Source organism: Centropristis striata, chromosome 7 (genome assembly GCF_030273125.1).
Source record: "Centropristis striata isolate RG_2023a ecotype Rhode Island chromosome 7, C.striata_1.0, whole genome shotgun sequence".
Taxonomy (NCBI): Eukaryota; Metazoa; Chordata; class Actinopteri; order Perciformes; family Serranidae; genus Centropristis; species Centropristis striata.
In genome coordinates, this window is record NC_081523.1 from 2,395,901 (window position 1) to 2,408,082 (window position 12,182).

Genomic DNA, 12,182 nt, shown 5'->3' on the forward strand with positions numbered 1-12,182 from the left:
GGCGATCGATAGCATGCTAGCGTTATCGGGCTAGCAAGACCAAGACCAACTCTGTGCCGTTGCAAGAGACCAACTAAAACATGTTTCATTCATTTATTTGATTTGTTTAACTGCAATGTGATTGATACGGGCTAGCGGGCTAACACTAGCGGGCTAACACTAGCGGGCTAACACTATATATCATGCTATAACATGAAAATATTATCATGAAATACCGTGATAATTTCAAGTTATATCGTTATAACGTGAAATTATAATTATCTTGAAATAAAGTGATAATATCAAGCGTGTCCAGACGTGTGCATCACTTTTAAGTGTCCTCTGGAAACACTTCTGTTGTGTTGTGGTCTTTGCAGCGTTTTCTAAATTTTTCTAAATACATATTTGCATGTGTTTTCTTAAGTTGCAGCGCTGTGAGCTCTCAGGGCCACCGTACAAATTGCTCCTTTTGCAAGCTTGAAAAATTGACTAATTAAAAACATAAACTTAATATGAAAATGCTGCAAATATTTAGAAAATTCTAATGCATCCAACTCCAGAGATGCAATAAATACATACATTGCAGACACACTGACAGTCAGTGAGTCGGGCCCTAAATGGACTAACAGCTAGATGTAATTTTTGAGTGCTGCAGTCAGATGGATGCTTGTGATCTAATTCAATCCTGAGCGCGTTCGCTGGCTACATTAACTGGAAGAGGACTCACAGAAGGACTGTTTTATATTCCTCCTTCCAGTGCAGACGATAAGTTGGTCTACTATAAATTGACTCTGGCAGATTGCCTGAATGTAAATGCAGCTTGGCCTCTTAAAGGTTTATACCTGCAGCTACATTCTGCAGATACACGAGAGGGAAACTGTGAATTGCCTTGGAGAGATGCAGGGAATTTCGATTTAATTTCACTAAAAATGCAGCCAAGTAACTTAAAGGCACAATGAGAAGGATTAGTCAGCTGCAGGTTGTAAACATTCAACGTTGGCCCCTCCTCCTCGGCTCAGAAACACCAGAAGAAAATGCCAGAATAATAATTCTAAATAAATAATAATAAAGCACAGTGTACCTCCTACACTGTAACATAACATACAGCAGAAACTTAAGAGCAGAGAACCTGACCACCTGCAGGAAAATGAGTGCTGCAAATATTTGATCAAATAATGTGTTTATCATAAATTAATGGCATCATTTAACAGGCATAGTATTTGTGTCTAGAGTTGCTGGCCCTTTAGGGGTGTTGAAAATAATTGTATAATCGATGCATCGCAATACAGATGTGGATGATTCTGCAACGAAGTAGTGACAGGCCATAATCGATAATTGATAATCAGGCAGATAATGTGGGTAGTAGACTAGGCCTAGGGGTGGGCAATATGGTCCTAAAAGATTATCACGATATTTCAGGGTATTTTTGCAATAACAATATTCTTGACGATATTACAAAACACTGAAAAATACATAGAAAATATGATTTTTTTAGTCTGTATAAATAAATAAAAAACGTTCAACAAAATAAAAATCAATCATAAATCTAATATGTAGTATAAAGTGCAAATGTCAACAGTTGCCAAATACAAAAAAATACTCTTGACACTTGAATATTAGCAATTAATAAAAAAAATAACAATCTAGGGGGTCCGGGGGAATTCCCACTGGAGAATATATTTTCATAAAAGCCCAAATTTGGTGCCTCTCACACATTCTAATGCCACTATTTCATCATATACACTGATCTTATCGTTGCATATTTTAATAAAATATTTCAAATGAGAATAAAGGTTATTTAAGGCATCTTATTTTGACAGTCTTCATGTAAATTCTGTGGTGGATTTAACACATTGTGCTCTTATTTCGAAGGCTGCATGTGTTTAGCGACAGGAAGTAATAGTAGCTTTTTGTGATTAACACAAGTTTAATTGTTAGCTAATGTTAGCTCGGGGCTAACAGACGGCATAATGCAACAGCGTGTTTGGACCGTTTGGACCTCTGACGGCCCGGACAGGTTGATAGGATTTAGGAGATTAACCCAAATGGTTAAAGAATCATACAGAGGCTTGCAAAAGTATTCATCATCCTTGGATGTTTCACCCTTTTGTTGTTTTTACACATGAAATCATGGTCAATATAATTTTGCCTTTTTAAAAAGAATTTGCAAAAAAAACCCTTTTTAATTAGCCTGGGTATACCCAGACTGCCTTGTGCGCTCGAATTTAATTTCGAACTGCGGCGGAGTCTGGAAACTAGGGCAGTTTCTTAGCCCTGTTTTAGGGATCCAATCACAGAGCGGGGAGGGACGGCAAGACGATGGCGCGTACTACTCGGCACTTGGAAGCTTGTAGTTTTCCGAATCCAACATGGCTGCTGCAGACGCGAAACTCTCTTTAGCTGTAGACGGTGTTTTAAATAGTTTAGAGCGAAAGCTGAAAGGCGAAAGGTCTCTCAGCGGCTCCGCTGAGATCACCGGCGTTATGGTAGCGGGGCTATTAGCGTCGCTAGCGGCTATTAGCGCTGTTAGCGGCTAACAGCTAATAGCCGCTAATAGCTAATAGCCGCTAGCGGCTAATAGCCCCTCTACCGCGGACAGCGGAGCCCCCAGAGACCCGCAGCAGCTTGTTTATTGCCCATAAAATCAGTGGATGTGTGTGGCTGAATGACATGAGGGGGAATAAAGCGTGAAAATAAATAATCTTGCAGAAAGCGAGAACTGGAGAAGCAAAGCAGCAAACAACACTCTCTCACAGACACACACACAACAAACATCCATTTCTCTCGCTCTACTACGTCATCTGGTATAACTGATCTGATTGGCTAAGAGCTACCTACAGACGCTTTGATAGACATTCTAAGCGTCCAATAAACGGCTCTGGAGGATCGTAAACCACACCTCCTCTACGGAGAAATGCATTGCTCGTTGCCAGACTAGACCTCATTTGAGAATAGTCTGGTGTTAGCCAGGCTACTTTTTCATAACAAAGTGAGAACAGATTTTTACAAAATAATGTAAATTAATTAACATGGGGACGGTTTGGTTGGTACCTGTCCGATGAGCTGCACGATGAAGTCGACCACCAGCTTGGAGTCCTTGTTGAACATGCCCTGCCACAGCTTGTCCACCACTCGCTGCGTGAAGTAGAAGACGTTGTTGACCAGGATCTGGTAGCTTCCTCCACTGCTGAGGGGCAGGGAGGCGTCTTCTCCTGCAGGAGGAGCAGCAGGAGGCGTTAGCTGACGTTTACAGCGTCTCTTTTCATGCATTTATCCTAAATATGATACTAGAAGGACTTTTTATGTTACAGTAGAATCACATAACCAAACAGTAATGAGTGCTTTAACTGTTTAACTATTATTTGCATTGGTTTCACTGCCTGTAAGTTTACTATTTGAAGCTCCAATATTCCTAAATATTCCTAAAAAGACTATAGTTTTGAGGCATTTTGGCCGCCACCATCTTGGTTTTTTGCAGCCAGAAGTGACCATACAGGTACATCTCAAAAAATTAGAATATCGTGAAAAAGTTTGATATTTTTTGTCAATCATTTCAGAAAGTGAAACTCATACATTATATAGATTCATTACGCATAGAGTGAAATATTTCAATATTTCTGTTAGTGGAAAAAAATATTAGATCATTCCTTTCTTCAATTTCTTGTTAATTTTAATAACTGTTTGTTTGTTTGTGTAATTTGTTTGGACAAATATAATGATAAAAAAACCTGCTAAGATTTTAATTTAACAGCTGAAATCTAGACATTTAACATGGTTTTCTTCATAATAACCAATATCATTATCAATAAAACCATGTTAAATGTCTAGATATCAGCTCTTAAATTAAACTCTTATTAGCTATTTTTATTGTTATTATTATATTTGTGTAAACAAATGTTCCTTTAGTTGTACCAGACTGTATTTTTTGTCATTTTGTGTCCTATTTGGTCATTTTTACATCTATTGTGGTTAATTTGTTTCGATTCAGATAATTTTGTGTTATTTTTTTTATCTATTTTTTGTCATAGTGTCTTTTTTAGTCATTTTTACCTCTATTTTTGTCATTTTGGATAATAACCAAAATCATTATCAATAAAACCATGTTAAATGTCTAGATATCAGCTCTTAAATTAAACAATTATCAGCTATTTTTGTTGTTATTATTATATTTATCCAAACAAATTAAACTTTAGTTGAACCAGACATTAAATGGACAAGATTTCTAATATTTTTTTCCATGACTTTATGTGCTGCATCTGTTTTCTTTTTAATAATATTATAGATGAAGTGTTGTAAAAGAAGCTGTAGGTTACCAGCTCTCTATTAGAGTAAAGACGAGGTCACTGTCTTGTTATTGCTTCAGGAGAAACAGACTGCAGACTTGAGACTAAATATAACAGGAGCAGCCATGTGGAGAGCTGGAGAAGCCTGCAGCTCTTCAGGCTTCAGACTGATCTGCTGAGTCATCAGAGCGTCTCAGAGCCAACGGTGAGCCGGTCCAAGCTGTCCTGCAGCATGTTTTCTGCCTCATCATCAGCTATTTTCTGCTATTAGCCACCAGACAAATGCTGTTAAACTAAACGCTGTAATGTATGACAACAACACATTACCATGTCGGCAAAACAACTTGACTTGTGCTGTATATTTTTAGTTTTCAAGTGTTTCCAACAAGTTTCAAACCCAGAGAAGAATTTAATTTTTCTCAAGGTTAGAGTGTTTTATTTTGTTGCCTTTCAATGGCATCATAAAACATTTAACCACTTTAGTTACTCCAGGAAACATCAGATAATTCAATATTTCAGAGAATAATTGTAAATCACACAATGTCACAGAATTATACAGTGATGCAGCATATTTTCTGCCCCACAGGATACATTTTTCAATACGTGTGTGTCATTTAGCAACGCAATAATCCAGCAGATTATTTATTGATGCGATATTTCAATAGAACCATATGTCGAAACCCTTAGAAAAGTCATAGCACACTTGTCATGGCCGAGCCGGTCGATTTGATACCTTTTTTTAGTGTATGTGAGACCAAAACTCTGGAAAAAGTAGTCGAACGAAAAAAAACACAGAAGAAATAGAAGAATAAAATCTAGGAATAAGCCGGGTGGAGAGTATATAGTCTGCTCTTTTTATTTCATTTAATGTCTTTTTTGGTCATTTTGTCTTTTTTTTGGGTCATTTTGTGTCTTTTTTGTCATTTTGTGTCTTTTTTTGATAATTTTGTGTCTTTTTTTATCATTTTGTGGTCATTTTGTGTAATTCAATATTTCAGAGAATAATTGTAAATCACACAATGTCACAGAATTACACAGTGACGCAGCATATTTTCTGCCGCACAGGATCAATTTTTCAATAAGTGAGTGTCATTTAGCAACGCAATAACCCAGCAGAGAACTTATTTATTGATGCAAATTTCAATAGAGCAGATCAATCAACTGAAATCAATTGCTGTTGAATTTGACACCATGGGGACAACAGGAAAACAGCTAAAAAGTATCTCTTGAACAGAAAGCGTTTCTGTCCAAACCGTAGCTCCTATCATATAACCGACTTCACTTTGAGCATCCTCAGTTCTTCCTGAACGTCTACATATGTGTTTTGTGAAGGAAAATGAAGAATTTGTTTTTTTAGAGCGATCAGAAGAAACTGGTTCCTCTGCTTTTCCTCCAGAAATGTTCCCTGCTTTTTCCCATGGCGGTCTATGAGGCTGTGGGTGGTGTTGGTGGATCATCTGTGGTCCTACGCCCAAACTAGAACTCTGACAGCTTTACCACACCAATGTGAGGGAGAAGACACATTTTACTCCGTTCATATGTATAAATTATTTCTGTAGAGTGGTATCTACGGCCTCGAGCGCAGTTTCCAAATTTATTTTTTGACAAGTTTTTCTCTCCCTCTGCACTCTAGCGATGATGTCATCCACTCTAGTTACATTGGGAGGATTTTTTGGCATGTTTTTGCCGAATAATTTGAAAACCGTTTGCTGAAACCCTTAGAAAAAAAATAGCACACTTGTCATGGCTGAGCCGGTCGATTTGAATTTTAACCCAACCTGATCACATTCTTGGCAGGGAATTTGCAATCATGCCCTCAGGTCGGTGGTATTATGTGCCAATTTGGAAGACAAACCGTTATGCAAATATATTATCCCCTCTGCCATAAGGCTGCTAAATGCACAAAATGCAGTATAAACAGAAAATCATCCTGCATTTGGTTGTTATTGATGTCAATGTACTATTTATTTCTTCTACTGTTTTTTTAATATATATTTTTGTACTATGGACGGGCTGACTGTAAAACTGAATTGCCCTTCTGGGACTAATAAAGTATTCTGAATTTGATACCTTTTTAGTGTATGTGCGACCAAAACTCTGGGAGGACTAGTCGACCCAAAAAAACATGATGAAAAACACACAGAAACGGAAGAAAAAAACTAGGATTAAGCCTGGTGAATAGTAGATAGTGTGCTCTTTCAAGCACACTCAATGAATTGTAGGTTTATGTTTATCCTAAAACTAAAGATTAATGGAGTCATTCAGTGTGGCAGGTGAATACATGGAGGGTCTGGTTCACTCTGTATGAGGGTTAAGGACCTAGTAGGTTCTATTTACAGGTTTTATTATTATATTAGGTTTAGTTCTGACCTAGTAGGTTCTATTTACAGGTTTTATTATTATATTAGGCTTAGTTCTGACCTAGAAGGACGTCAGCAGCCAGAAGATGCTCCATGACTCCGTCCAGGATGTTGGACTGGAACTCTTTCTGCTGCGTTCTGGTGGATCTCTCCGGAGACGCCTGGGTCAAGAAAACAAGATACGTATCAGACTGTTATTTATGAACAGCTACCATGGGGGAGTTTCTATTGGTCTGGCTGGTGTCCTCACCTCCAGCAGCAGGTCGATGATGGGCGTCTGCTTGCTGGCCGGGGTCATGCACAGGTTGTCCATGATCAGGACCCTCATGAAGTCGAAGACGTACTTCTTGGCCGGGTGGTTGGTGAGGGACGTCTTGGAGCCCACGTTGCAGTATTCAGACTGGCTGCGGTTCATACCCGAGTCCCCGGCGAAGGCCTTGAACTCCTCGGTGGGAGACCCCGCCTCGTCGTCCAGATCAGTCACCTGAGAATTCATCGGCAGGTTAAAGAGAGACTGGATCCTAAACCTGACACATGTGTAATGCTGCACTTTCTGCTGTTTTCACGGGCATTTAGAATAAGATCGCCACCACCAGTGGAGCTATAATTTATTTATACATATTTAACAATCAACTTGAGAAATTTCATTTATGTACATGTAGATTTACATGTCTCAATATAATACCAAAAAATAACTCTGATGAGAGAAAGCAGTAAAGAGAAAAAAAAGTCAAAATGAGAATAAAAAAGTCCAAATGAGAAAAAAAAAAGTAAAATGAGAATAAAAAAGTCAAAATAAGAAAAAAAAAGTCAAAGAGAAAAAAAGTAAAATGAGAATAAAAAAGTCCAAATAAGAAAAAAAGTCAAGAGAAAAAAAATAAAAATGAGAAAAAAAAGTCAAAGAGAAAAAAAGAGAAAAAAAGTCAAAGAGAAAAAAAGTAAAAATGAGAAAAAAAAGTAAAAATGAGAAAAAAAGTCTAAAAATAAAAAAGTCCAAATGAGAAAAAAAGTCAAAGAGAAAAAAAGTAAAATGAGAATAAAAAGTCCAAATGAGAAAAAAAGTCAAAGAGAAAAAAAGTAAAAATGAGAAAAAAAAGTCAAAGAGAAAAAAAGTCCAAATGAGAATAAAAAAGTCAAAGAGAAAAAAAGAGAAAAAAAAGTCAAAGAGAAAAAAAAGTAAAAATGAGGAAAAAAAGTAAAAATTAGAAAAAAAAGTCAAAATGAGAAAAAAAGTCAAAATGAAAAAAAGTGCAAATGAGAAAAAAAGTCAAAAAGAGAAAAAAAGTCAAAATGAGAAAAAAAGTCAAACTGAAAAGCCACAATGAAAAAAAAGTCAAAGAGAAAAAGTCAAAATGAGAATAAAAAAGTCAGTCATAAAAAAATGAGAAAAAAAAAGTCAATTCACACTCAATAACTTACAAAAATAAAAATTACTTGTTATAAAATAACTGGTCTGTGAACATTTTGAACATGATTTCTGTCCGAGTCATGCAGATAAATCTTCATCTGCAATGGTGGTTGTTTTACATAAAAACTCCCATAATTCCATGCTACTTCATGATGTCGTAAAATAGAGGTGTGAATCAGCGTATCGGCCCCACGATATGATTTTATCCCGATACTTGAGTCACGATACGATATTATTGCAATTTTAAGCATTGTGCGATATCGTGAGTATTGATACAATATATTGGAATTTAACTGTTTAACTGCATTTTGTGTCCAGAAAATTAAATTTAATCAAATTAGAGAAAATGATCAGTCTGTTCATCTCACTTCAGTCTTTTTATTCCATTTCACACCATTTAATTAATTGGAAGCATAAGTTGATCATTTATTTTAGTAGTTAATGTGAAATTTTGATAGAATCTCAACCAAACGGTCCCCGATTTGGGATACAGTTACGCTAAATATTTTCTTCTTTAAAAGAGCATTATAGCAATAACATTAATTGACAGAAAACCATACAAACATTTATTAATGTTGCAGCCTTGCTTCCTCCATGTTCTCGCTGCAGTTTTTTTTTTTTGTGGCTCACTGCTGCGTTTCTTTTTCACTAACAAGCAATTATCTTATTAAATAAACTGTGTGGAAACACATTCCCCTCCGAGGCAAACTGCACAGTCATGCACTTTGTTCTTAAAAACTGCTGTAGTCAAGATTACAGAGCCACAGTGGTGTTAGAGGGTGTTCCACAGGGGCAGTAACTTAGTTTTTATTGCCCCATAAGAAAGAATCACAATAAATCTGCAGCAGGTTGAGAGTGTTACTGATCAATACGTGTGATTACTTGCTCTGGTGATGAGATTTCTTGCTTTAAAACCCAATTTCAGACCCATTGCTGAGGAATAAAAGCCCCTTATGTGCTTGGATTTAAAGTCTTGAGGCAGATTTGTGCAGAAGAAGGTGAAGTGCTTTATCTCCTGGTTGTCACCAGTGAAGTTCAGAGGTTTTCTACTGTTTTAAGGGAAACAATGAGCAGCCTTACCATCTCTGAATAGGGCCGGATGTTGAAGGGGAAGACGGTGGCAGCCAGAGCACACAGGAACTCAGCACTGTGCCACATGGGGGACAGGTCCGGCACGTTGTGGTACAGATACCTGAAGAACTGCATGAGAGTGACGGGGTACTCCCTCAGCCAGGAGCCCTCCTCCTCAGACTGCCACGGCTGCAAATAGATACAAAATAAAACCAGTCAAGCAGTGAATCCACAGTGGAAGTAGAAGTATTCAGTGACATGTGGTCAGGAGAGACCTCACCTGTCATCAAGGAAAGAAAAAAAGTATTACCTTATTTATTTCATAGCACCAACATTTTTATACTGTATATTCATATTTATTCTGCACTGGAATTCTATTCTACTCCTTAATACTTACTCCTTCTTTAGACACTTTATTTTTTATTGTATTTTATTGTATTTTTATATTCTATTGCTTGAAGTATGCCTAGGTTGTTCTTTTTATTTAATTGTGTTGTTATTGTCTCTGTGTGTAATGCTGCTGCTACACTGTAATTTCCCAGCTTGGGATAAATAAAGTATATCTATCTATCTATATATCTATTAATATTTATCCAGTGATTTGCACTATAAAGTTATTTTTTTTAATCTAACTCCAGTTTTAGTCAAAGTCAAGTCAAGTCAAAGTTTATTTATAGAGCACATTTAAAAACAACCTCAGTTGACCAAAGTGCTGTACAGTTATTAAAATAGAATAAATCATACACAACTGGATATAAATAAAAACAATAAAAAGAATAAAATACTAAAAACAGTAAAACAATAAAATAAAATAGAATAAAATAGTTATAAAAACTCAATCCAAAACAGAGTGAGAGATAAAAAAAAGTGTTTTAGATGATTTTTTATTTAAAATTGCTGAATTTTCACATTTGCTGTTCAAATAGTGAGAAGAGACGTGTGGCAGCAGCCACCATGGATCGATCAATGACTCGCTAACTAACTGAGCTGCCATGCTGCAGTGAGACCGTACTGCTGTCTCTCTGTATGTCGCTATTAAAATGTTCAAACACTTTTGCTATATGAACTACATTTCCATAGTTTAGCTGATGTTTATAATGTACAGTGTTTTTTGTGCTGAGCGATAATTAAACGGCTGTGAAAAGGCACTAAGTGAGTCAGCAGTTCTCCTGCCTCATGGTAGGGGGCGCAAGTGATCCCAGTGATTCTTCTTACGACTCCTCGGCTGCAGAATAAGTGACAGCAGCTACAATCTACAGTTAGCCATCCGTTAAAATGAGAAAAAAAGTTGAAGTCAAGAAAAAAAGTCAAAATGAGAAAAAAAGTCAAAATGAGAAAAAAAAGTTGAAGTCAGGAAAAATGAGAAAAAAAGTCAAAATGAAGCCATGAAAAAAAGTCGAAGTCAGGAAAAAAAAGTCAAAATTAGAAAAAAAGTTGAAGTCAGGAAAAAAAAAGTCAAAATTAGAAAAAAAGTTGAAGTCAGGAAAAAAAAGTCAAAATGAAAAAAAAGTTTAAGTAAAAAAAATACAGTCAAAATGAGGAGAAATAAAAGTCAAAATGAGAAAAAAAGTCAAAGTCAGGAAAAAAAGAGTCAAAATAAGAATAATAATAGTAAGTGACAGCAGCTTCAATCTACAGTTAGCAAGTCAAGTGCAACCATCCGTTTATTTATTTTTTCATCTACAAACTTCTACAAATTGTTCAGAAGGAGTGGGGCTCCATTTATATCATGGGCTCCATTTATAAGTAAAGGTAACACCATAATAACATTTATTTTTTTTAAATTAAATGTGCTTTTTTGTGTGCAACAGTTTGTATGTGTAAATAAAACTGATATGAGATAGTAAACATAACCTGTTAACTGCTGCCAATTAAATAGTGAATAAGCTACTCTGTAGGGTAGGGGTGGGATATTTGAGAGTATTTTGCGATAACGATATTCTTGACAATTTTATAAAACACTGAAAAATATACAGAACATTATTTATCAGTCTGTATAAATATATAAAAATCATACAACAAAATAAAAATCAATCATCGCCACAGTCTGGGTTATTAATGGAAACTCTTACGTCACTACGGCAACAAGAAGGAATGTTGCCAATATCATGATATGCATTTTATTACTCATAAAAAAAATATACCAGTTTAATAGTGAATGATACAATATGGCACACCCCTACTATAGGGTTCATATGTTGTAAATGTGATTGTGATGAAGTCAGAGCCTCACCACACCTCACTGAAGCGTTCAGTTCAAATGTCAAACTGGTTTGGAGTAAAGTGGAGCTCCTTCAGCAGCAGTTGGTGCTGTGAGTGAGGAGATTAAGCTCCCAGGAGGAGGAGAGAAGCTGCAGAAACCGGCAGCGCGGCACTGAGAGATCCACAGAGAAACTCTGGGAGTGAGAGTGAGGAGGAGGAGGAGGAGGAGGAGGAAGAACAGCGTGTGTGCCGAGTCACTTTTGTTGGATTAATGGAGCTTAAAAAGACACCTTTAAAGGATCCAGGCAGCCACTGCAGGGAAATCCCACATAGGAAATCCACTTAACAGAGTAATGAAGAGGAGAAAGGAGTTTATAGAGTCCAACGCTCTAGTGGAGGAAAGTAATCTGCTTTCATGATGTAATTAGTCAAATTATGGCTAAAGAGGCTTCTCTTAGAGCTGGAATATTAATCCTGAGAGAGTTATCTCCTTCATAAATTAAATTTATTTTTTCTCTACTTTGTGTTGTGGCTGCAGAAGACAACTTGTTTTAGGGAAGATTTTAATATTGTACAAAAACAAGCTGTAGGGGTTTGGAAAAAACTATTTTTTGCAGAACTACAATGATGAAACAAGTAATTTATAGAACATCTGAAAATATTATACGTTTTTAGGGATGTTGCTTGGACTCAAACTTTCTTTAAATCTGATTTTATCAGCTGTTTGAATATGTTTTCTTTACATTTACATCCTAGTTATCTCCTTAATAAATTAAATGTAATTTTTCTGTACTTTGTGTTGTGGAATCTTCTTGTGGCTGCAGAAGACAACTTGTTTAAGAAAATATTTTATGATTTTACAAAAAAAACAAGCTTTAT

General features: G+C 36.3%; 1 protein-coding gene across 1 annotated transcript in view; it reads right to left on the reverse strand.

Annotated features, from left to right (window-relative positions):
- Positions 1 to 12,182, reverse strand: part of wdfy3 (WD repeat and FYVE domain containing 3) — a 203,873-nt gene that overhangs the window by 44,070 nt on the left and 147,621 nt on the right. The window contains 4 exon segments of the mRNA XM_059336480.1: positions 3,031 to 3,191; positions 6,684 to 6,783; positions 6,873 to 7,106; positions 9,111 to 9,290. Of these exon segments, the coding sequence (XP_059192463.1) occupies positions 3,031 to 3,191; positions 6,684 to 6,783; positions 6,873 to 7,106; positions 9,111 to 9,290 (675 nt within the window).